This window comes from Pimephales promelas, chromosome 15 (genome assembly GCF_988280905.1).
Source record: "Pimephales promelas chromosome 15, fPimPro1.hap1.1, whole genome shotgun sequence".
Taxonomy (NCBI): Eukaryota; Metazoa; Chordata; class Actinopteri; order Cypriniformes; family Leuciscidae; genus Pimephales; species Pimephales promelas.
This window is the reverse complement of record NC_142783.1, coordinates 19646900-19673040: the sequence shown is the minus strand read 5'-3', so window position 1 is coordinate 19673040 and position 26141 is coordinate 19646900. Positions and strand designations below refer to the sequence as shown.

Here is a 26141-nt window from a genome sequence, read left to right as displayed (position 1 = left end):
CCCAATTTCTCTCCAAAACGGTACCAAATGTAAGTGTTTTGATAAATGAAAATCACTAATAATAACTAATGCACTGAAAAAGGCTAAGATAGCTAACACTAATTACACACTTTAATTCATGCTATTAAAAATGTTACAAATCGTAAATGCTTCCTGCACAACCGGGGTCCCCATAGCCCTCTCTCAAAATAAATATCCTTTAAATTTCTACGCACAGAACTTTGATTTTGCCATTGCTTTAATGGTGTGGATTGTGGAAAGTGATTGCATGTTTCTTCCGCTGAATTGTTTGTTGTGGTCACGTGAGAGGAAACTCGTTTTAAACTTATCAGTGGTGGTGCTGCGGCTCTGGTGCACGCGTCGTGTCAAAACACATCAGCTGGAATGGCCAGGTTAGGTTTTATGATTTATATAATAACAGAGATCCTGACTCTGCACATGTATGGACTTGGGTGTTTACTGTTTTTACATGCCTGTCGGTTTGTGCTTCGACATTGATACGTTACGGCTGTTTCGGAAATAATTATTCTCTAATATATGCATTACAGTGTGCATTTCTTTGTTTTAACATGGACCCGCCGCGTGTGACAGTTTTTTTCGACAGGTAAATTAATTAAAAGATGTAGCTCATGTAGTTACTAAATTACACGGAAATCTAAGACTTGTTTGTTAAGTGCCAAGATCTCTTATTGTTTAATTACACGTTGTAGACTGGCATGCTTAAAGTAACACAGTAAAGCAGGATGAACGGGTTTGGTCTGCACGGAAGTCTCTTTTGGACAGATGGGATGTTGCCAGATCTTTTAAAATAAAACACCTATTTGCTTTGTAAATATATAACACTTTTACATTAAGAAAGCGTGCAGCGACCTCTAGAGCTAGAATGCAAGCATTTAATTTTCGAGCATACGATGTGTCAGTGACAAAATATACACAACAGAACCGACATGGCAACCCTACAGTTCACGATTTAACTGAACAAGAGGGGGCGCTACAGCTCTTTGATTTGTGGTCAGCGGAACAGAGCGGTGTGTGATTGGCTGTTGACGCGACGGAGTGGGCCGAACGGCGGTGTGTGATTGGCCGCGTGGAGGGACGGAGGGGGAAAGGCTGAACTGATCAGCTGGTCTCTGCAGATATCTGACTCCTACAAAACAATGTAGGGAGAAAAAGTGCTGAATGACACAATTGCCGGGAGGAGAAACACCGGATCACACAAACCGTTGCGGAACGACCGGATCTAACACGGTTGCAAGATTTGCCCCGGCCTTGCCGCCTGATTCAGAGAGGATACGCGCAGGACTGCAGTATAATATTTCCAGTCTCATCTGTGTTATTGTTTACCTTTGCTGTTTCACATTTCAGTGATGCGAAAGCGAAAAGACAACGAAGATCATGACAACTCGTTCTCGGGTACACTACTGGATGGCTCCGATCTAAAGCAGTGCCACAAAAAGACAGACGCTGCTTCTGATCCAGGAGGATCTGGGACAGCGATGGGAAGACGCTGCAGGAGGTGAGACTGATGGTACACATGTTATGTGGCACTGATGATCTGTGGCTGACTCTAAACCAAGTTTCTGGAAACCTTGCTCAGGACTTATGTTTGCTGAACATCAACTTATACAGTACCAGGGAACCCTAGTATTTAAAAAATGTAGCTGTATAACTTTTGATAAGAACATTAACAATGATGCATTTAGCTAGAGATCAGTGCATAAATAATGGCATGGAACTTTTTAATGTACAAATTACCTGATACACATCATATCTTCTCCGATGACTCTTGTTTGGCTCGCAGTGGTTTTTAACTTGAGTGTTTTCAGCATTATCATGTGTATTTTTAGCATAGAGTCCCGTTTGATGTTTGTTAATATGATATTACATGCATTATTGGCATTCCTCTGATGTCCTTGTGGTTTTAAACTCTTATGAGGCACGGAGCCACATATTATTCTCTATGATTGAATCACAGTCCCATGTGACTCTCTTGGGACTCTAAAGCAGAGGTCTTCAATCCTGCTCCTGGATGACCACTGTCCTGCAGAGTTTACTTCCAGCCTGCTTCAGCACAATACGAACGGTGTGTTCAGCTGATTCGGGTGTGTTTGATTAGAGTTGGAAGTAAAACTCTCCAGGAAAGTGGTCTTGAAGACCTCTGCTCTAAAGGGTATCTAGGCTGCTCCATTGCAAAACTAGTTCAGCGACTTCTGGGTGGAGTTTGAAGTGATTGTAAGTTAGGGATGTTTATGCAAAGCTTAAAATCCATGTGTAGTCAATGCAGCTTTTTCTTTCAGCTTTGAGGCCATTTTAATGTTCTCCTAAATGTTGACTAAATACACGTGTTGCACAAAATATACAGATATGCGGATTTAACATTTATAAGAAAGCCAAAATTTTCGATGACTCGCCCTGCTCTTCACTGATTTTTGTCCAATCATATTGGGTTATTTATTTATTTAATAAGGCACAAGACCATCATTAATTGTCCAAACATCCCGTCTCAGTAAGAAATGTCACAAGAATGCAACTTTCATGAGGTCTGATCTGTTCGTATCATGTTGCAAATCCTAAAATGTTCTTTTACACTTCCATTGTTTAGAAATGTGTTGTTCAAAATTTTAAATATTGTGCTTTTGAGGAATTCATTTCTTTTTTGTGACACTGATCACAATCTTTACCTTTTTTTTTAACGCACTGACCTTGTACATGGTAGCAAAGAATTGTCAAAGAGATCCCCTGCATGCAAAAAGAGTGTCAGTTTTCTAATGCATGGTTAAGTGGTAGCAAGGTGATATCATCTGTAGACTGTAGTCATGTTTAGCTGTTGTCCTGCCACATCTCTGCTCAGATTATAAGGGATATTAATTATTTAAAAAAAAATTAAATCCTTAGCAGCATACTTGTCTGGTTTATACTACTCTGGGCAATGTTGAACATTGTATTTTGAGCACTTCTTGTGTTGTTATTGCCTCTTGACGATGACTTGTTTGGTTTAGTCCTCAGATGTAAGTCGCTTTGGATAAAAGCATGTGTTAAATGACTAAATGTAAATGTAAAATATTAGGCCTTAAATACAAAGGTTCTAGAAATTTCTAAGAAATAACTAAGGTGTGTTTAGTGATCTTATTCTCTCAGCCAGTACTTGCTTTGCAGATCAAAGTGGGAGGAAGGTTGGGCATTACTGGACTTTCCGGTCCAGCAATATGGTGTTAAAAAATTGTACACTCAGCAAAGAAACAATAAGTACTGCCAGAACATATTGCTGATTGGGAACCTTGGAGGAGTTCCTACAGATCAATGCTTCTCAGCTGGTGGGTCGCAACCCCAAAATGCTTTTAAAATTAGAGGATTGTATTAGTTTCATGGATACCACATCATGTGGAAAATGCACAATGCCTTTAAGTGAATTGCCTGGGACCTTTGACCCTGGAGGACAGTTAGAGGCCTATGCCTCATGTTTGCTTAATGTTGCACTACCATTCAAAAGTTTGAGGTCAGTAAGTTTTTTTTTTTTTTTCCTTAAAGAAATAAATACTTTCATTCAAGTGAAGACATTTATAATGTTAGAAAACATTTCATATCTTCTTTTTACTTTCACAGTTCAAAGTATATCAAAGTTTCAACAAATATATTAGGCAACATAACCGGTTTAGCATTGATATTAATAAATAAATATGACTTGAGTTCCTGCACAGCATATTAGAATGATTTCTGAAGGATCATGTCCCACTAAAGACTGGAGTAATGATGCTAAAAATCAGCTTTGACATCACAAGAGTTAATTCGATTTTAAAATATGTATGGAAAACATTTGTTTTATAGTTCTTTAATATTGCTGTTTTTATTTTTGTTCATATAAATGCAGATTTTGTGAGCATAAGAGATTTCTTTCAAAAACATTTAAAACATCTTACCGACCGCAAACTTTGTGGGATTTAGCTTTACAGGGAAACGCTTACAGCTCTTAACTACAATAATGTTACAAATGATTGCAGTTAGCTTCAACTGAAATATTGTAACTAACCTGTAAAATGTCCTGTTATAGAAAACGTTATTTGTCAAATTAGCACGAAACTCTAGCAGGAAATGGTATGGTATATAGTTCTACCATCACATCTCATTTGAACTGAAATGACACTCTACTATTGCACTGTATCCGATGCCGCAGTAATCGGACTCTCCTCCGGTGCTGTATGGGTCTGGGGTATTGGATGCTGGAGCCGGTCATGTGTCCGACACAGGAGCTGCCGCTGATTAGTCTGGTTGCAGTGACCTTTGTGTGGCTAGCCGGTTTCAAGGTTAACAGGGTCAGATCAGCTTTAATTCACAGGATCTGTGAAATTAAGTAAATTAGCTGGAATCCCATGTAACATTTTAGACATGGAAGTTAAAGACCTCATTACCGGTACATTGCTTGACAGTGTTGACTTGGCCCAAGATGACTTAAAGTCGCCATGACACGGAAATTTTCTTTTGACTCTTAATTTTCGATAATATAACTCGATAAAATAACAGACTTCTCTTTGTGATGCATGCCGGACTTTAATCATTTTGTCCACTTCCCCTTTCTTATAGTAGACTGCTCGGATTCAGATCTGCCTCCATCCAACAACGGATCAACAACGGATGCATAGAATCATTTAATTCAGATGTACATCACAAAATGGACGAAAAGATCTGTTGCTATTTTCGTTACAGCTAAAAGACATAAAGAAATCTCTTGATTTCACAGGGTCTTTGCATTCCCTTTTTCTTAAAGACATTCATCATAAAGACAGAAGGGGTGGCTAGCCTTCAGCCTAAATAATGCCTGTAAACCATGTCAGTTATTCACTCTGCACATTTCAACCTGAAATTCTGCTCTTTTCTTGCATCCTGGGATCAAGAGCTCTAGATCAAACGTAGACCCAAGAGGCGTCCTAATCGTGACAATTTGGTGTCTTATTTTAGATCTTCTTGTGAAAGTATGTCAGGTTTGATTGGAAAAAGAAGTCTTGACAAGGTTTGTTCTTTTGAAATCTTTCTTTAGATTTCAGGAAGACTAATAACAGATCTTGACAATGACTTATTGGAGAAACTAACTCTTCTCTCCAGGGTTTCTTAAGAAAGTTGTCAGCATTTTTTTTAAAGACTCCTCCATTTTGTTCCATCCGCTTTTTCTAGCTGTTGAGCGCAAAAAAAACATCAAGTGACTTGAAACCAGTCTTTACAGGCTTCCTTTAGGTTGACTAGTCATTCAGACAACCCACTGATTTGTTGATTATGAATATATGTAGTTTTGCACTTCCCCAAACTGGGTTAGTGAAATGGCGGTGGTGTTTCTTCATTAGGGTGGTTTGAAGAAGACTAATCTTGTTTTAGACAGAGTGGTAACTAACTCTGGCATCACTGTCAAAACTGTTCTTCCAACCTCTGCTGAGCGGTCAGAGACACTCATTAGGGCGAGTGAAAGGGAGGAAGGATGGAGGGAGGGAGGGGGAAGGGTGTGTGAAACTGTAGACTCTGCACTCTTAAAGGACAAGTTCGGTATTTTACACTTAAAGCCCTGTTTTAAGATCGCCCTGTTTGGGGTGTTCACTGATATGCTCACACAAAAATCACAGAAACCGTAAATTCTCGGGCCAGCAGCATGTGTCCAAATTTCAATCTTAACCGTTCTAACTGTATGATTTTAAAACAGGCCTTTTAGTGTAAAATACTGAAATTGTCCTTTAAGAGTGCAGTGTCTACAGTTTCACACACCCTTCACATGCCCGTCCAGACGAAACTCATCTCAGGCCGTTTGCCTTATTGTGGAATAGTAATTCTGTTTAACTTGTCTTGCAATTCCATATCAGCTGTTGTTTAAAAACCACAGGGAATCAAAACTTGTCCTTTTTTTACTTCCTTAATAAATGTCATTGGTCTTGTTTGTGACCTTGTTTGTTAGTTGTGAACAAGAAAGGCTCTATACACACTCAGCCATGATTGATTCATTCCAATAAACAAAGTGTTTAATAAGAGGGTAATTAAAACCCTACAGCTTTTTTCCACCTAAGTATGTATTATAAATACCATTTCATTCTGTCTAATGGGAGAAGCTAACAGTTAACTTTCTGTATAATGTTACTAGAGGATGCAGTTTTTGCTGTGTTAAAAGCAGGAAGGCATTAAGTGTCCTATTCTTAGGAGTGCTCACAGAGAGTCCTGTCCCTCAGACCTGTCATAATCTATTACACGTAGTTGTAGCTGCATGTTGGTGAAAGGGCTCCACTTTTCTCTACTTCTACTGCTTCTTCTGCATTCATTCTTCACAGTTTGCCCTTCAATTGCAAGCTTGTCTTTGTCTTATGTGTAGTCCTTTTTTATTATTATTTCTGTCAGAATTCAATCAGATTCAATCAGAAGTTTTAGAAATTGTGATAGTAAAGACTTGGAATGGCGTACATTTGCAAATATATTAAATTATAAAGCAGTAATTTAATTTATAGCACCATTTCTCAATTTTACTATTTTTACTGTATTTTTTAATAAAAAAAAATACAGTCTCTAATGTTGCGTTTAAACTGCAAAGCAAAATGCACAGATCAGATCTTTTCCCCCATTTGTTTATAATCACTTAAAACAACTTGCATCCAGTATCTGTGATTGCTTTCAACGACAAGGTTGGGTTTTGAATGTCCGTGCCGTTTAAAATTAATACGATTATTTATATAATTTACGTCAGGTGGTTAGTTTTAGTTTAATGCACAGCTAGTAGTGTTTTATCCTTTATATACCATGATCACTTGCCAGTATGGACAAGTTAAAGCTGTCAATTATGCTTGCAGATCAAAGTGTTATAAAAATAAAATAACAACAGATACAAATAATGGTAATGTTTATTAGTTATTGTATCTATGATTTTGAAGTGAAATATTGTAGTGCAGAAAGGTTGCATTTATTTGAACAATTTCAATGTATTAGTGAGAAAAAGGTTGTGTGTGATTGTCTACAACATTATCACCTTGTTGCTGCAATTTTTTTTGTAGTTTCAGTAGCAAAGCTTTTTTTTTTAATGTTTTTGTAGGGCAGTGGCTAAAATGTAGTTTGTATGTTTCTGTGTGTGCACACTCTCTTACCTACATAAGAAGCTGCGAGTTTGCTGGAGCATGTATGAGCATGTCCGCTTCATAATACGATATTAAAGGTAATTTCGGCAATTTGGGTTGTGGCTCAGACGTGTAAAGAAAATTAGATTTTGTGCGGCTTGTTGTGGTGGCAAGCAAGACGAGGCAGTGGGCCGTGAGAACGAGGATAGGCCAGTGGCGTGACCTGTAATGAGCACGCCACACCGGTCTCGTTTCTCAAAGAGGAGCTTCGGAAACACAAAAGGAGGAGTGATGACAGTGAAGGATGAGAGAGGACCAGACCTGGAATATTTGACGTAATGTTTTGTTTGTGTGTGTGAGTAGTCGTCCATGAGGGGCTGCCGCTTTTACTTTTGTTTTGTGTTTGTTCATTTTATATGATTAAAGTTGTGAAATTATTCAGTCCTTCCCTGAATAACAAACCATGTTACAGTGCAACAATGTACACTCTACAGTATGTCAGACATGAATAAGAACTTTTATTTGTTGTGCCAGTGCAAAAGCAGCCCAAGAGACAGTGTGCTGCACTGCTAAGGCAAATGGAATCAATCAGCTGTGCACTATAAAGATGATGTGATTGAGTTAGGGTAAGTAGGTTGAGTTAGGGACCTAGAGTTTCATGACAGAACTTTGTATATGTGTTCTTAAGTCTCTCCAGACATTGTGTCAGTCAGGACTCTGACTACTAAGCGATCATGGTCACTGATAGAGCAGGTATTTGGCATTTGGTGGTCTACAACCAGATCAGGATATTTAGGACATTGATTTGGGTAGCTGCAGCGGAGAGCTCTGAAAGCATATCCTCTGACACTTAATAGCTGTTGTCTGGTGCCCGAAGACACGAGACAAGCCTTTGGCGTCCGACAAAAAGAGAAGGAAGAAACAAAAAAGTTTTCCTGAGAAGTTTTGAATCTGGCTTCTTAGAATTGAGTGGAAGTGATCTAACTGTGGATATCATGAAGTAAGGGCTCACAGTTTGAGTTTGGCAGAGGGGATACACTGGTTTTGTTTGAATTTAGAAAGATGCCTTTGAATCTAAAGCCCTTGAGATCTTTTAAGAACACATCAAATCTGCAGAACTGAATTTTTTTTTCTGTGGAACACAAAAAAAGCTGTTTTGAACAAAAAGTTATTGCGATCCAGTGTTTGGATGGTAAAATTCTTCAAAATATCTTCTTTTATGTGCTTCTCTTATGTTTATGGTGTTGTGTTGTAGTATGGGTATGAAATGTTGCTCATAATTTTCTTGCATACTTCAGTGTTCTTGTGTAATTCAGTCCTGAAGTTAATCCTAAAGTAGGCTTATCGTTTAGTACAGCAGGATCGTATTGCCTGTCTGCTCGGGTAATGCACAGAATCGTGCATCTGTTCTGTCAAATGTCGACCTGAAAATGACCTAATCATTTATTCATGTAGAATCAGATGTGCATTGAGGGTTTCACTTTTCCTGCATGGTTAATGCCAAGTATATACATTTACACTAAAATGGCTAAATGGTAGTCAAACAAATGCATAGTTTTTGAGCATTACTCATGTCACTTTAGGAGTTTAGACTGATCAATGAAATGTGGATGTATTCTCTTATAAATATTAATAGCTAATGAGTTGTTAAGGGGTTATTGAATAACTGTGATATAGAGATTGATGTCTTCAAAAATAGGGTTTGAAGGCAGCCAACTGCTGCCACTCTGCAGACTTTGAATAAACTCATTTGTGTGTTTTTTTATATTTAAAATCTCCTTTCCATTTTAAGACATGCGCTTGACTTGGGGATTTCAGATTGTAAAGTGTTACTGTGTTTGAGAGTGTTTGGGTGTGTGGGAGTAGTGTGTTGGTGGTGATCATTTTTAGAGACTTGCATCCTGTCCAATGCAGAGACTGAATCACACATACACACAAATAGAACTAAATTACCAAGTTGGTGCTCTAAGCAGGTCAGAAATGAATCATTGTGTGATGCTCAAAGGTGTCATGTTAAACCAAGTAGACTTTCGCATCTCTTCAAGTACGCTACTGTTCAAAATTTTGCATTTGCTAAGATGTTTTTTGAAAGACGTCTCGTATATTCACCAAGCTTGCTACTATTTGATTACAAGTACAGTAAAACAACAATATTATAAAATATTGTTAGAATCTGAAATAACTGTTTCTATGTATTCCTGTGATGCAAAGCTGAATTGTCAGCATCATTACTTCAGTCTTTAGTGCCACATGATCCTTCAGAAGTCATTTTAAAATGCTGATTTGCTGCTCAATAAAATTGTATTATCATTATAAATGTTAAAAGCAGTTGTGCTGCTTTATATTTTTGTACCCTACAATATATTACATGAGATTGTGGTTTTACAGATACACTTTCTGTATAATGCACAAGGCAGACAAGTGTATTGTATGTGTGCAGACTGTTTGAGAATGTGAACCATTCTTTATTAATCTGTCAGTATCCAAAAGAATGATATGCATTACATATACATTTTTTGAGACTTAATTCAAATGAAGAAAATCTTTCTGTTATCCGTTATAGCATGTTTTCTCAGCTGAAATTTTGGTGCATCTCTCATTCCTTTCCATATTTTTGCTCAATGCACAAGTCAGAAACTCTTTGTCCCAGTGCAGACTGGACTCCCGATGCCCAGACAGCCGTAATAATGTCCATATGGCATTGGATCAGCATGGCTTAACATATTAGTGTTACCCTGAAGGTTTAAAGCTCTGGTTAGGATGCTCTGTGCGAACATGAACCTGCAAAAACGGCATGTACAAACCCTGAATTGCACGTCTTATCTTATAACCTAACCAGTAAACACATCTTGAACATCTATCAAGCCACTTAGACAAACAAATGACTATAGTTCTTCTAACTAGATAATAATGTGTATATAATGAGCAACACCCTGAAAGGTTACAAGCACACATAAACGGCACAATGGCAATATCTATGTAAGAACTGTACAGTAATGAGTCTCAGTGCGGCCTGTGTGTGCTGTATTTAGCTCTGCTGTTACACAATAGTCTTGCTCTCTCTCTTTATCACAATCACCTTGCACTCTCACACACAAGTGAAACTCTCAAACGGACCACATTGGCACAAACACACACGCTCAGATCAGACCTTCTGGTGACCAAACGTCTTATCTCTGCAGGGAATTTGAGATTAGCCTCTTGCTGCATTAATCACCTGGAAAAAGTATTCAAGTATATAATGCAGTCAGAGCTGTGGCTTATTGGTTGTTGGCATTCTGACACATTAAGATGAGAGAAGAGGATAGAGAACTCACTCGCATAATTTCCGGTCTTCTCTCTACTACCCCTTTCCATAAATGTTGCACTAAACAATTGATTCTATTATTCAGTTTGTTCCAGTTTAACATTGTAAGTAGAAATATAAACCTGTTTTTAGTTTCTTCATAATAGTCATCTACAGTACTATTTAATCAAAGTTAGCAGGTCTGAAGAAAGCAGAGGAAAGGTTGTAGGGATGTTGGGGTGAAACTGATCTAGGATCAGCCGGATCAAACCGGATGCTCGGCTCTGGCTTGCTTCCTGGATTATTGCTTTGACTCTTCTTTCCCCCTGTCTGGGATGCTCTCTCACCTATCTTTATGTCCTGTCATTAGATTCCACATGACTGCATCCTTATGGGTATCATTTACTGCAAAGAAATTAGTAGTATACACTACTTTTTAAAAAAAAAAATAGGGTTAGAATGATTTGTTATTGTTTTAAAAGAAACCTCTTATGCTCAGCAAGGCTGCATTTATTTGATTAACATGCAGTATTTTACAACATTATGTTTTTTTTATTTTATCATTACAGTTTTAATGTAGGCAAAGCTAATATTCAACCACTATTACCTTAGTGTTCAGTGTCACATGATGCTTCAGAAATCATTCTTACATGCTGATTTGCTGCTTAAGAAACATTTATTATTATCAATGTTATTAACGGTTGTGCTGCTTAATATTTTTTCGTGGAATTTGTGTGTGTGTGTGTACAAGTTTATATTATATTGTGGGGACCAGGTTAATAATAGGTTAATAAATGTACTAAATTATATATATATTTGCTTTGTGTGATTGATAGGTTTAGGGATAGGGTTAGTGTAAGGGGACAGAAGAATATACAGTTTGTACAGTATAAAAACCATTACATCTATGGAGAGTCCCCACAAAGATAGTAAACAGTGTGTGTGTGTTAGTATTTGAGAGTTTAAGTAATCTGATGGTCATTAGTTAGCTAGGAAAATGTTTTTCTCAGTTTAAGATGCAAAGGAGGAAATGAAACTAGTTGAAATGAAACAGCAGCTTTTCACCACAAACCTTAGTACTAGGTCACACTTTAATCTGTATATATCAGCCAGACACAAACACACATACACGCACATATCTTACAGTAGCGCTCAGAGCAGTATGTCAGACAGGGTGAGTTTGTCCCTTTAAGTGATCTATCTCATGCTTTCTCTAATTTGACACTTTATACTCCCCGGCACAATTTAGAGGTCACCACTGGCTGCAAAGATGCACACTGTTTGACCTCTGAGTGTGAGAGAGACCGTGAGAGGCAGGCCTTGTTATGAGGACCATTAATTCTTCATTTCCAAATCAGCACTTTTGATCACATCTTGTACTTACACATGGTAAACCTTCCATGTGATATTTATTACAAAAACATTACTCCTGGGACAACGCGTAGACTAAATCGATGTCGTTGACGCAAAAAATGTTGATGCAAAATATGCGCGTCGTTTAAAAAAAAATGTGTCTGCTTTGTCGGCCGCACGTATGCTGCTGCTGCTGCCGCCACCGCCGCCGGATAGGCCGCGTCTACAGATCCTTCAAGCTGATCTCCTCCGCCATGGACCTGAGAAGCATGATGGACCTTTCCCTTCGTGCTACTTAGTCCGCAGCTCAGGCCTTGGGAAGGTGCGCGGCTGCGCTAACCGTCACAGAGAGGCTCCTCTGGCTGACGCTTGCTGATATGAGGGAGTCTGAGATACTATAATACACCATCACAGGCTATTCTTGAGATCCGCCTTTGACGGTCAGGTATATCAATACACCATCCTTCTCTTGGGCCTGTCTTTAGCACCCCGTACATTCACGAAGTGCATGGACGCGGCTCTAGCCCTCTTGAGAAATCAGGGCTTGCGATTCATGAACTATTTGAATGATAGGCAATTCAATCCCCGGTTCCACCTGGCCAAGTGTCGAGGTGTCCATGAGCAAGACGCCTAACCCCAGTTGCTCCCGACGAGCTGGATGGCGCCTTGCATGGTGTTTCTCAAAACCAAGAATGCAAAGAACGGACTTGTGTTCTTGGGAAGAAAGCTCTTGCTAGTTGTTCTTGGAAGAATGAACTCATTGGAGGTGACGAGCACACTGAACGCTGCTGACAGTTTGAGACGATGTGTTCTTGCTGGTATTGCGCAATAGTACCCCCGCACAGACGCCGTCTGCAGTGCCCAAAAATAACGAGAATTATTGACGGTAACAGCCAAGCTTTATCGCCCAAGCCTACCTTCAGCTTAAAGGATTACTCTACATACACTACAATGTAATGTATATTCAAAACAGTAAAGCAACACCTGTCTCATTTTAATTCTGCTTCTGTTGTTTGTTTGTGTACATCACTAGCCAACGGCGGGAAAAAAACGCCGGTAATATTCAGGTAACTTAAAATTGACCTTCCCACTCCTTTCTCGAATGCCGAAATGAATGATGGGATATTTTTGCCGTCAAGTTCACACAAGTAAAATGGGCGTGTCAAGAACACATCTGGGATTTTTAACCGTTCTTGCCAAAATGCAAACTTGTGTATTGGGACAGTACTTGGGCTAATGATGTTTCACAAGTCCACAAGTACAGACAAGAAGGCATATAGATAAACGGCAACAGTGTATGAATGTGTGTATGAATGGGTGAATGTGAGGCATAATGCAAAGCGCTTTAGTGGCCATTGGGTCTGTGAAAGCGTTATATAAATGCAGTCCATTTACCATTTACATGTATAAATTGCTATTATTCAATTAATGGGGAGATAATCAAAATCAAATGGAAATTGAATCAGAACTGAAAAATGAATCGTTAGATTAATCGATGCATTGAAAAAATAATTGCTAGATTAATTGTTTAAAAAATAATTGTTTATTCCCAGCCTAAAAAACATATTAACATGCTTTAATATTTCCATAATATATTATAACTGGCCTGAAGTGTTGTAGCCCATCAGATGTGAGGGAATGTTGTTCTTAACCAATTATGGAGGACAAAATAGAACTTGCTGTGTGTATACTTTTATTTTGAGATCTCTTTTGTTAATCTGTAGTACATTAATGCATTATGTGTGTTAAAGGAATATGTTTTTTATATAATCAGTTCTCTCTCTGTCCGCAGGGGTGGTCTGATGTGGAGGCTGAGGAGGATACTGATCTGGGTGCTGGGAATTTACATCGCTATCCCTGTTATCATCAAACTCTGTCCAGCAATACAAGCAAAATTAGTATTTTTAAACTTTGGTGAGTTTTTTTTTTATCCAATCTTTTCAGCTTGGCCAAACTATATGTACATTTTGGTATGAAGGCCAGAAGTTTGCCAATACTTAGGACATTCTTTGTTTACTTTGGCATTTAGACAAGGTTTTCTTTTGTGTGTGTGTGTGTGTGTGTGTGGATATACAGTGGTCAGTCTTTGTAAACTTTGATATTCATGTCAGTATTTTTAAACTAAACTAATTCTTGTGAGTATTTTATATGTTTTGCAATGCCCAGACCAATCTTTTTGCATTTTGTTAATTAAGCAAAGCTGCCATGTAGGCTGTCATTATTTGGGTTGCTGCATCAGTTTCTGTTGATGTATAATTTAATACAGTAACTTGATGGGTCAGTTTCCATTATTATCTGCTGCTGCAAGGACAAGCTTAGGGCAATTCACCTCAAGGGAATTTAGTATCCAAGGAGATTGTTACACTGCATTTTCCCCTGTGAAATATTCAGCATGTTCAGAACAACTCTGAAAACACATTCAGTCACACACACTCAAAGTCATTCAATAAAAACAGTGTAGTGCATCTTCATAAAATTAAATAATTTTCCTGTTTCGGAGGTGAGAAATAATAACACACTGTGGCATTTTCAAATTTATGTAAACTTTTTGGATACAAATGTGAATTTTTTTTAGTCTTGTCTTAATTTTTACTTTATGTACCTTAATTTATGACTAGTAATGTGCACTAGCAAAGTAAATATTTTTCTGCAGACTTCTTTTTTTTAAGGTTTCTTTAACTCTTTCCCTGCCATTGATTGTCATTTATGACTCAACACTTCCCCACCATTGACCAAAAATTCCATCAATCCATGTTTTTACTGTTATATGTTAGGGGGTGCTGTAAGCCTGACTAATGAGCGTTACGGTCTTTCCATGTGGCAAAGTAATTTGATTAAATAATATACATTTTTTCATGTACTAACTCGTTATTTCACCTGACTCCATAAATGAAAAGGTTTTAATGATATCTGTGCATCATTAAATGTAAGCGAATGTTAGAATAAAATCAAATGTTTACAATTTATTATGTCAGGTAAATATGTCATGCCAATTTCATAATCAGTTCAAAGATAATCAATACAATAACATCATATGAGTAAAATATGTACCGATATGTTAAACCCAACATTTAGAAAAATACATAATACTGAAGCCTTGAGGTTCTTCAACATTTGGGCTAATCTGAGTTACAAATTGCACCAAGCCTTTTGCTGCATTTCAAACACAGGCGAAAAAGAAGCAGAAACTTGCCATTGGAGCATAGAGTGGTGCAGGTGCAGTGGATAAGAGTCAAGACACAAGCCTTTGGTGTGAGAGACCCGGGTTCGAATCCACTGTGAGACACCAATGTGTCCCTGAGCAAAACACTTAAACCCTAGTTGCTCCAGAGGTGTGCGACCTCTGACATGTATAGCAACTGTAAGTTGCTTTGGATAAAAGCGTCAGCTAAATGAATAAATGTAATGTTAATGCAGGTATGACATCACTTTTTAGGCCAACGGACAGTTTGCATCTCACTGGTTTCCTTGACAAAAACCTAATAGGATTTTTCCATAGGCTTTTGGTTTATCAGTAAAAACAAGATCTGTGATCTACAAAAGTTAATGATACTTGCACGTTTTGTCCATCAAGATAATTATCACAGATTAACACAACTTTTATTCATTTTGAAGCCTAAATGCAGTCGCCATAAGTAAAAAGCTAAAGCTAGGCTATAAACGTACTACACCATGGTCCCTCGACTTCAACATAACCACCACTAAGCTTCTGACAACTCTTTCAGTTTTTATCTAAAACATTCCCCAGAAAGTTTGAGTTAGAAGTTTATAAGAGCACAATTATTACCATAATAAAGTGGACTAGGTTGACCTATTTGGCGTAAAAACGTTTAATCTCCCCTGTAGTCCCATTTATCCACTTGTTAGCAACCGCCTTTTTCAAGACGCGTAACAGCTTAAAAAATCACGAGTGGGGTAATATTGATGTATTTTATGTCGCAGAATAAAACGTGAAAGTGTCTTGAGCTTTTGTTCACAACAGATCTTATTTCAGCCATTTAACCAAAATCCCATTAAAATAAAAACTGACTTCAGGACGATGGAACCTGAAGTGCTAAAATGCTAACTTGTTTCTGTGTTTTTGGCCTACAAAGTGACGTCATACCTACACCACTCTATAGACCATTTCACAAGATGTAAACAACACTGGTCCAGAAGCACTTCCTGTTTCAGTTTTTTAACACTACATAAAAGCTGGGATAAAATACAACCAACAGAACATTTAAAACTGAATCAAAAAGTTAAACAAACATCTTTAAGATGTTTTCTTTACCTGTGAAATAAAGAAAACAGTTACAAACTGAAACAGGAAGTGCTTCTGGACCAGTGTTGTTTACATCTTGTGAAATGGTCTATTCCTTATGCACATGTTGTAGTCTTTGGAAAAAATATATTTTCTCAGCTATTTGTTCAAAATGTTGCTTTTTTATGAAACTTACCCAAAATCAAGTATTCCAAAACAAAAAATTAAAGAAGCTAGAATAAGATGGGCTTTTTATCAAAAATTATTAAAAAATACTGGTGGCGGTTGGTAACTATTTTAAAAAATGTTGGCTGGGAAAGAGTTAATGAATACAAAGTTTAAAAGAACAGCATTCATTTGAAATAGAGACATTTTGTACTTTTTACTGTTACTTGATCAATATAATGCATCCTTGCTGAATAAAACTTAATTTCTTTCAAAAAGCCTACTGACCCCAAACTATTGACTGGTAGTGTACCTGTGTTCAGTAACGCTGATCCACAGACTGGACTTTGTCCTCTTGGACTGAAGCCTCAGCACTCGTTTTGCAACAATGTCTTTTGGCATATAAAAGTGTTGTCCATTACAGAACAGACTCTGCTGGACGTCATGACATTAAGACATTTCAAACATTAAAGTTGGATGCACAGTTGCAGTTTGGGTTTATAGTCAGCCTTTTGTTGTTATGACCAAACAAAGCCATCATTCATCCATCAGTCCAGTTTAAATGCCCATTCTGTTCACCGCTGAGATCCTGTCTCACTTCAACAGCCTCTCACATGTCTCTCGGTCTTATCAGATTATTCCTATGTTGTCACGTCATAGTTTCATTTCCCTGAGATTAGTCATGATTCTGTGGTGTTTCGAGCTGATGTTAGCATTAGCATTGTCAGCTGTCACACCACTTCTGTCAGCTGATGTGTTTCCCCACACTATGTTCTGCTTCTGTTTGCAGTCTGAACTAATTATGGACAGACTCTGTGTAAAAGTGAAACTGTAAGCATCCCTGTGTCTGCTTTACTCAGAGAGAAATCTGTGACTAAAGTTGGTAAATTTAGTCTAGTCATCAGTCTCCTGAGAAGGCTTGTGGCACACTTTCAGTTCTTAAATGTTATTTGCTGGTACACGGACAGTCATTATATAGATTCACATGACTCTTTTCCTGTCTTTTCCTGTGACCAGACTTGCAGAATTGCAAAAATCTTCGTATGAAATGATTTACCAGCATAATTACTAAACTTTTTTTTTGCTTCTGTACCTTTACGTTTTTTATTTGATCAAATGTACAGGAAAAACAGTTAATATTTTTATGGAAATCTTTTTTTTTTTTTTTTTTTTTTTTTTTTGCGGGATTCTTTGATAAAAAATAAAGACAAAAAAATAATATTTGAAATCTTTTGTTACATTTTTAATGCGTTACTGTCACTTTTGATCAATTTAATGCATCCTTGCTAAATATGAGTATTCATTTATTTGAAAAAAAAAAATTATACTAATCCCAAACATTTAAATGGTAGTGTACATTATGTTTGTTATGACTGGATAATATACATGTACTGGTATAGATAAAGCTGATGTCTAGATAAGTTGATAAATCTATCAAACAAAATTTGCTTCTATGTAACACAATACAAAATTAAAATGCATTAATATTAACTGAGTCATGCAGAAGTTTCTTGGTATCATTGATGTATAAATCCCAGTGGTCATATGTTAAAGGTAACATGTAATAAAAATGTACACTATTTTAACTTATTTCGATTTCAACTGATGACTCCATTCTGGTATCTGATGCCGACTCTCCAAGATCCCAATTCCCGTTGGATAAAATCAAAATAAAAAATTCTGACCTACTTTCTTTTTCCATGGAATATCCTGCTAAACTGAGAAATGCATCAGAATCAGCTTCACATTGACTGATTTCTCTCTGTTTCACTCTCTTTCAGTGCGAGTACCGTATTTTATAGATCTGAAGAGACCACAGGATCAGGGCTTGAATCACACTCACAACTTCTACCTGCAGCCGGAGGAAGGAATCAACATTGGAGTGTGGTGAGAGAACAGACACAGCTAAAATACAGACACAGCCTGGCTTACCTCCACTCACTATCTCTCTGTCTCTCTGTCCTCACATTCTCTACCCTACAGTTTCTGTCCCTCTCTCTCTCTGCCTATGGCTATGGCTGTCTTTCTGAAGGGCGCACTTATTGAAAAAGTGCCTGTGGCCCAAAGTATGCAAATCCGTAGTGACAGAGGACTGCACGGGCCCGTGGCTGCTGGCCATTGGGTGTGACTGTGAATGTGTGTGTTTGACTTTCACTGAGTAACAGTGGAAAGGGCCATATAGTTTTCTCTCCATAAATAAGCTCATTTGTGTACTGGTCACATTCAATATTGAGTAGGAGAGTCTTTTATAATAAATTCTTGGTGAAGTCCTGAAAGAGTACACTACTATGTTTGAAGTCAGTAAGATTTTATTTTTATTTTTGAAAGAAACTAATATGTGAAATTAATAATCCAACAAGGATGCATTAAATTGATCATAAAAGTGACAGTAAAGACAATGTTTTATATGTATATTTTAAGAAGAATATATATATATATATATATATATATATATATTTCAAATAAATGCTGTTCTTTTGAATTTTCTATTCATTAAAGAATCCTGAAAAAAACTGTTTTCAACATTGACAACTATAATATTAGTTTATTGAGCAAATCAGCATATTAGAATGATTTCTGAAGGATCATGTGACACTGAAGACTGGAGTAATGATGCTGAAAATTAATAATAAATGGAATAAATTACATAGTAATATTATGAAATAATATTTCAGTATAAATTAAATATACTAAAGTTTTTACTGTATTTTTATCAAATAAATGCAGCCTTTGTGAGCATAAGAAACTTCTTTCAAATACAGTAAAAATTTGTCCGACCCCAAACTTTTGAATAGTAGCACATGCCTACTTAGTGAATCAAACCTTTTCACTATATCAAGTGCAGGAAGCAGCGTTGTAACAGATGTATGCTCTCTCTCTGTCAGGCACACAGTACCTACAGTGATGTGGAGGGAGGCTCAGGCAAAAGATCCTGAATGGTACGACAAAAGCTTCCAGTCCAGTCACCCTGTCATCCTGTATCTCCATGGTAATGCTGGAACAAGGTACACAAACACTCAGGGACACGGGATCAATTCCACTTTCTAAAGCCCTCTCAATCTCAAAAATGATTCATTGTCCGACGTTCATTAAAAGCAAATTCACACTGAACCAACAGTTTGTCAGGTTTTGTCAGCATCTGTTGCCGTTGTTTTCTCACATTGAACATGTTTGTTGGGTCTCCCTTTCTTAGAGAGTTTGTTGTGTTCAGAACATGATGTGATATGATTGTAAATGGTAACAGAGAAAATGGGCATCATACTAAGTCGGCAAATGTCTGATGGCTGATGGTTTAAAATCTGTTAAAATTTGAAAAGTCATGTAGGGTATTCCAGGCTTTATAAGTATTCTGTCAAATGCAGTTCAATAGATTCAGTTGTTTGGTCAATTTACTTAAGTGTGTGTGTGTGTGTGTGTGTGTGTGTGTGTGTGTGTGTGTGTGTGTGTGTGTGTGTGTGTGTGTGTGTGTGTGTGTGTGTGTGTGTGTTTCAGAGGAGGAGATCACAGAGTTCAGCTCTACAAGGTAAAAAAAAAAGCAATTTCCTTAATGTATTATTTAATAAAATAAAATTTAAATTAAATGAATTATTTTGTTCAGCAAAGATGCATTAAATGAAAGACTACTACTTCAAGTAAATGCTGTTCTTTTGAACTTTCTAGTCATCCATGAATCCTGAAAAAAAGTTATTTTCAACATCAACAAAATGTTTCTTGAGTATCAAATCAACATTTCACAATATTGCTGCTTTACTGTATTTTCGATCAAATAAATGCAGTATTGGAGAGACACTTTGACAAAAAAGTCTGGAAATTTGTGTCTGGAAAAGTATGATTTTTTTTTTTTTTTTTAATGGATAATGAGCCCTTTTTTGGTCTATTTCAATAATGATTTCAATAATAATTCAGACATTTTGTTTTCCTGTCTCTGTAGGTCCTTAGTTCATTAGGCTACCATGTAGTCACATTCGATTATAGAGGTATGTTTGGTGTTATTTTTAAAGCATTATCCTATTATTGGAGTCAGAATCCCTTACCCAGTGCCGAGTTGAAGCACTATGTGGTTTTGTTTGTTTGTGCAGGTTGGGGTGACTCTGAGGGCAGCCCTTCAGAGAAAGGGATGACGTCAGATGCCCTCTTCCTCTACCAGTGGATAAAGCAGCGGATTGGCCAGAAGCCCCTGCACATCTGGGGTCATTCACTCGGCACAGGGTGAGATGAACTCGCCAGAGCCATCTCAAAGAGCTCTGAGGATAGCGTTCCTTTGTCTAGAAGTGGAACATCTTGTTCTTGGAATAATATTTTGGCATTCATTTGACATAAAGGAATTGATTGTGTTGCTCCCTGTGGCATTTTTGAACTGCTGCTGATGCTGTACTTTCCTGTTTTTCCAGAGTGGCCACTAACCTAGTGAGACGGCTGTGTGACAGGGGTACGTGATCATTAGTTTGTGTATACTTTTGGGCTGGGATGTTGAAACTGAGAACAAACCATAGCCGGCAGTGTAAAACTACAATTATTTGAGACCAAGTAGAAACTTCCGACAGCTGGCTGCAGCCGTTTGAAACTTTATCCTTCAATGGCTAGCACCCATTTACTTCTAAGAAATCACATTGAATAAAGGGATGGATGCTATGTTCACCTCATTACTTTTCATGATTCAAGACATTCTTGTAAACTTTTGAAAATCCAAAAGTGTTATTTCCAGAGCCGTAAAATTTGTGGAAATTAATACAATCTTACAAGATCATGGACATTTCTATAGTCAATATACACTGCTATTCAAAAGTTTTGGGCCAATCAATAATTCTATTCAGCAAGAAGGTATTAAATTAGGGCTGGCAAACGATTAATCACGATTAATCGCATCCAAAATAAAAGTTTGTGTTTACATAATATATGTGGGTGCACTGTGTATAATTATTTTATATATATAAATACATACACATGCTTGTATGTATTTAAGAAATATTTTCATGTCTGTACTGTATATAGATTTATATATAATTTATATGATATGTAAATAAATATTTTATATATAAATAATATTTTTTTCTGAAATATACATGCGTGTGTGTGTGGGTATTTATATATATATACAAAATAATTATACACAGTGCACCCACTTATATTATGTAAACACAAACTTTTATTTTGGATGCAATCAATCGTTTGACAGCCCTACATTAAATTGATCAAAAGTGACAGTAAAGACATTTATGATGATACAAAGAAAATCTATTTCAGTAAATACTGTTCTTTTGAACTTTCTGTTCATCAAAGAATCCTGAAATAAATTATCACAGCTTCCACAAACAAAGTGGTACAACTGTTTTGAACATTGATAATAACCAGAAATGTTTCTTGAGCAGCAAATCACCATAGTATACTGGTTTCTAAAGGGTCATGAGACACTGAAAGACTGGAGTAATGATGCTGAAAACTCAGCTTTGCATCACAGGAATATATATATATATATATATATATTAAAATAAAAAACAGTTATTTTAAATTGGAATAATACTAGGTTTATAATCTATTTATTTATTATTATATCAAGCCTTTTTTCAAAATCCTTCTAATCCTCACAAATGAGTGGGAAAGTGATGGCTAAATTCTGGAAAAGCATTGGCCAGAAAGTGCGGAAACCCTAAATGTAAAAAAAAAAAAAACATTTGTTAATATTATTTAATAATAATTATAATTGGCTCACATAAAGAATGATGAATGTAAATTAAAGTGCCCTGCTCGCCAACAAGAGTTTAGGAATATAATTTCTTTATTTCTTGTCAGTAAAGAAGCTGCGACTCTGATTTGACGTTTCAGAAATAGACAAGCTTTAATAGGCACGGACTAGATTAAGAGTGAATTTATGTAATCGGCAAGCACTTCAAGTCTTTGTTACATAAGCCTGTATTTAAGCTGCTGTTACAAAACTTGAAAAAATGATGACTTTCTTCCTCTGTGTTTACAGGAACGCCCCCTGACTCGCTGATTTTAGAGTCACCCTTTACCAATATCAGAGAGGAAGCCAAGAGCCATCCCTTCTCTATGGTGAGAAATCAAGTCCATGTTCACTCTCAAAGTATCATGTATTGCCATGAATAAAAGCAGAACTGACCTTGGACATTGATATATTGTATGTTCATTTATTATATATGTGTAACAGGTTTACAGGTATCTACCAGGCTTTGACTGGTTCTTCCTGGATTCAATTACTGCAAATGACATCCGATTTGCCAGTGATGAGAAGTAGGTTTAGTTTGTTTCTCTGGATTGTTTGTTTACCCTGTGTCCAACTTGGGAAGCTGTTGAGTGTTTACACAGCATTTACTGTAGCATTTCACATGCTGGAGGCTTCATCTTCCACTGAGAATTTGTTTTAGAAACACGTTTAATGTGAATGCTTGTATACTGTAAAGCGAGCACTTTAGTATTCAGCCCCATGTGACCGTTGATTCTTCAGACATGGGTGCAGTGATTATGCAATTCATTATACAGACCTCCTGTGCAAGTTCTCAGACTGGACCTATGATCTAAGTTCTAAGACGAGACCTATGAAATCCCTATAAGGTTGGACCTCTGAGTAAATCAAACACCTGAAAATGTGTCTGTCTGTCTGTCTCTTAGTGTCAAGCACATATCCTGTCCGGTTCTGATCCTGCATGCCGAAGATGACACAGTCGTACCCTTCCAGCTGGGAAAGAAGGTAAAGCATCAACGTCAAACAATGGCAGGGTTTATTTAAAACTGTAGAATGGATAGTTAAAACTCTAAATTCTGATTGGATGAGATATGCTCATTATACTTGAATTACAATAATTTGTTCACTTGTTATAATTAAACCTAATTTCTGCTTTTTAAAGCACATATGGCATGTCTGATGGTATTTTTTACTTTATCTGCCATGTTTCACAGGGTCAAGTTTTGCTATATACATGTGAGGATGTGTATTAAACAACATGTTACATGTCAAACAAAATCAAATACCAAATAAAGTTGCAGTAAAAATATTTTTTTGTTCATAAATAACCTAAACCTAAATATATCTTCATTGCAAACCATTGGCATCACTTTTTGTTTTTATTTTAAATATTAACTAACATTATTATACGATATAGAACACAACCACTATGTTACTTTATATCTGTTTGATGTAGGGTTATTATGGTTTAATAAAACCATAAAAAAAAAATCTGTTACTTGAAGTAAAAATTAACTGAAATAAATAAAATATAAAAACCTTAAATGTATTTTATTTCAACTAGTTGCTTAAGCAATATTTCTCAATTTTATTTTGTTTAATCATATAAAATGGTACCTCCTAATTCATTTGTTTGAAAGATGCTGTTGTCTCTGTTTATCCACAGCTGTATGATTTGGCGGCTCAGAGTAAGAGTCTGAATGGACATAAGGTTCAGTTCATCCCGTTCTCCAGCTCTCTGGGATACAGACACAAGTTCATCTACAAGAGCCCACAGCTACCAAATATACTCAGGTATGTACTGTATACTGTACAAACTGCTGCCATCTGTACTTTTTCCCAGTGCTCAGTGCTGACAGAACAGTTCAGCAACAGTTATTCTTATTTTTTTTATTTTTTGGGTGTGAATACAAGCTATTTTTAGGATTGTGCCAGGTGGTGTAATTCTGACATTCTGCTCCAGGTCCCTGACCAACAACGAGGCAATAGTAATTCTGACATCCATAAATCTCTGTCATTCTGCTCTGTTCCAGTTTGTGCTGGTCCTGAACCAACAAACAGATCTGGTTTTATTTGAGATGGGGGTTGTTGGTAATGATTTCTTTAGGGAGACAGACCTTACATTTCTTTAGTAGACACTAGAGGTTGCGTTCTCAAACATTTTGTCAACTGAACCGCTGTGATCAAAATTATTTATTTGAAATAGCCTAATATTTTAAGTAATAACCTTTAGCCTTTAGAAATAAAGGCTTTTTACCTTTTCTAAAAAGAGTGCCTTGGATATTCCTGTTGATTTCTACATGTTCCTATCCAAAGAGCAGCTCAAGCTTATTTACTTCCAGTCCAGGAAGCGCTTCTCTACAGACATTTGTTTATAGTAACCTTTAGTTGTCTAAATGTATTAAATTGATTTAATAATTCTTTTGAATCAGTTGATTTAAGTGTTATCTTAATTTGTTAACTTTTTATTATATATTAAATACACCTCAATATATTTGGACACTGAGACAACTCTTAAACTTTATGTATTAAAGTCTGCAAGAATTTTTCCTAGAACTAACTACCTTTCATGGACATGTTTTCTTTTTCAATTACTGTTGAACAACTAGTCCGACTCCTAAGGTTATGTTTCCTAGACAAATTAGAAAAATATATCTTAATTTTTAACTGTATATCTATGGTTTTATAATTGAAAACATTACAATTCTTGTCTGAAATATTTTGCCATCTTTCTTTACATATGACAGTGAAGTGTGGCTAAAGCATCAAAATCCTTCAATACTTTAATTGATATTTGTATATACTATTAAACATATTTCTGTGTATATATATGCACACATCACATTTTTTATAGATTCATTTAATGTAGTTTATTTTGATTTAAATGTAATTTTTTCTTTAATTCAACAATAGCATTTCTACAACTGTAGCAAATCCCGGTCAAGTTTTATTTCTATTTTGAGAAATCTAATGCTTTTTTGTTCTTTGTCTCTCTGTCGCAGTGATTTTCTCAGTGCAACGCTTCCTCACATGTAGTCAAGATCATTTTACCTGACTGCCCTCTCTCACACACTGTCAGTTAAACACACACACAATGTACATTATCCGCACCGTGTACATCATGTGTACTTGTGCACACACACGAGCATGGACTGAAGATGCAATGATTCCTTTTGCATTACTTTGTTAACACAACCCACGGAGGGAGAAAGTTATCATCTTTGAGAGTGTGACAGGACTGGGTGATTTGTTTCACTGCCTCCTGTTGTCATGGTGACAGATCTGAAGGGGCAGCTGGAGTACAAATTATGCAAAATAATATGCAAATACACACTGAAATTAATGCTTAAGTCAACGAGCCTCTTTAAAGAAAAAAAAAAGAAGTACAGATGAAGTTTTAACGATGGCACTGAGAAGACCACACGAGGATTAAAGTCAAAGGGACGAATCAGAACAACATGCTATAATGATGTCACCGTCAGTGCTTGCTGACTGCGATTCACTGTTTTGTTTTGTTTACGAACACACAATAACCGACTTATTAACAGTATCATGGACCTGAAATCCACTCAATGTGAACAGTGAGTTGTTTTAGGTTGAACTTGAATCATGTACAATAAAATGTCTTCTTTCTTTTTGTTTCTTCCCATTTAAATGATGTGTCTCCTGAATGATTTTTAAGTGCAGATTTTTGTGCTGCCTTGGCATTAAAACTCTGTGACTTTTTTTATGGGGTTTATTGTGTATTGTGTTTATGCTGTAATGTTTGCTTGATACATATGCAACACAACTGCAATCAGAACTGAATGAGCATTTGACATGACATTTCCCTCCCCAAATTCCCAATGTTTCATTATTTTAATGCATTTGGTTGAGCTATGCTAGTTTGCATGCGTTACTGGAAAAAAAAGATTGTTGCACTGTCAAAAGAAAAAACTGTATGCAAAATCATTTTCTTTTCTTTGTTATGTGGGTTATATATTTTCTTTGATGTTTATACTCACTTTGCACATTCCAATATATATATATATATATATATATTTATATATATATTAAAAACAATAATTCCTTGTTACCATAATATGTTGGATGCCTAAATCAAAAACCCTAGTGACAAATCTTGATAACTTATTTTTTATTAATATTACATTAAATTTGTGCAATCCCCTTTAATATAGAACCAAGAAAAAAAAAACTTATATAAATCAAATCACTGATGTACACTACTGTTCAAAAGTTTTGGGTCAGTAAGTTTTTCTCTTATGTTCACCAAGGCTATTTTTATTTGACCAAAAATACAGTAAAAACAGTCATATTGTA

General features: G+C 36.5%; 1 protein-coding gene and 1 long non-coding RNA gene across 2 annotated transcripts; one reads left to right on the top strand and one right to left on the bottom strand.

Annotated features, from left to right (window-relative positions):
* The first annotated feature begins 263 nt into the window (after positions 1-263).
* Positions 264-25839, top strand: abhd12 (abhydrolase domain containing 12, lysophospholipase). Its single transcript, XM_039670078.2, has 14 exons — positions 264-392; positions 1366-1516; positions 13505-13626; positions 17902-18007; positions 19006-19125; positions 19613-19643; positions 20052-20097; positions 20200-20329; positions 20512-20549; positions 22092-22171; positions 22287-22369; positions 22748-22826; positions 23488-23615; positions 24824-25839. The coding sequence occupies exons 1-14, from the start codon at positions 269-271 to the stop codon at positions 24855-24857; spliced, it is 1272 nt and encodes a 423-aa protein (XP_039526012.2). The 5' UTR covers positions 264-268; the 3' UTR covers positions 24858-25839.
* On the bottom strand, positions 23668-24002 carry LOC148973557 (uncharacterized). The gene is made up of 2 exons (XR_016146676.1): positions 23873-24002; positions 23668-23775 (listed from the first exon to the last, which is right to left on the bottom strand). It is a non-coding gene; the product is annotated as an uncharacterized LOC148973557 (long non-coding RNA).
* Positions 25840-26141: the final 302 nt, after the last annotated feature.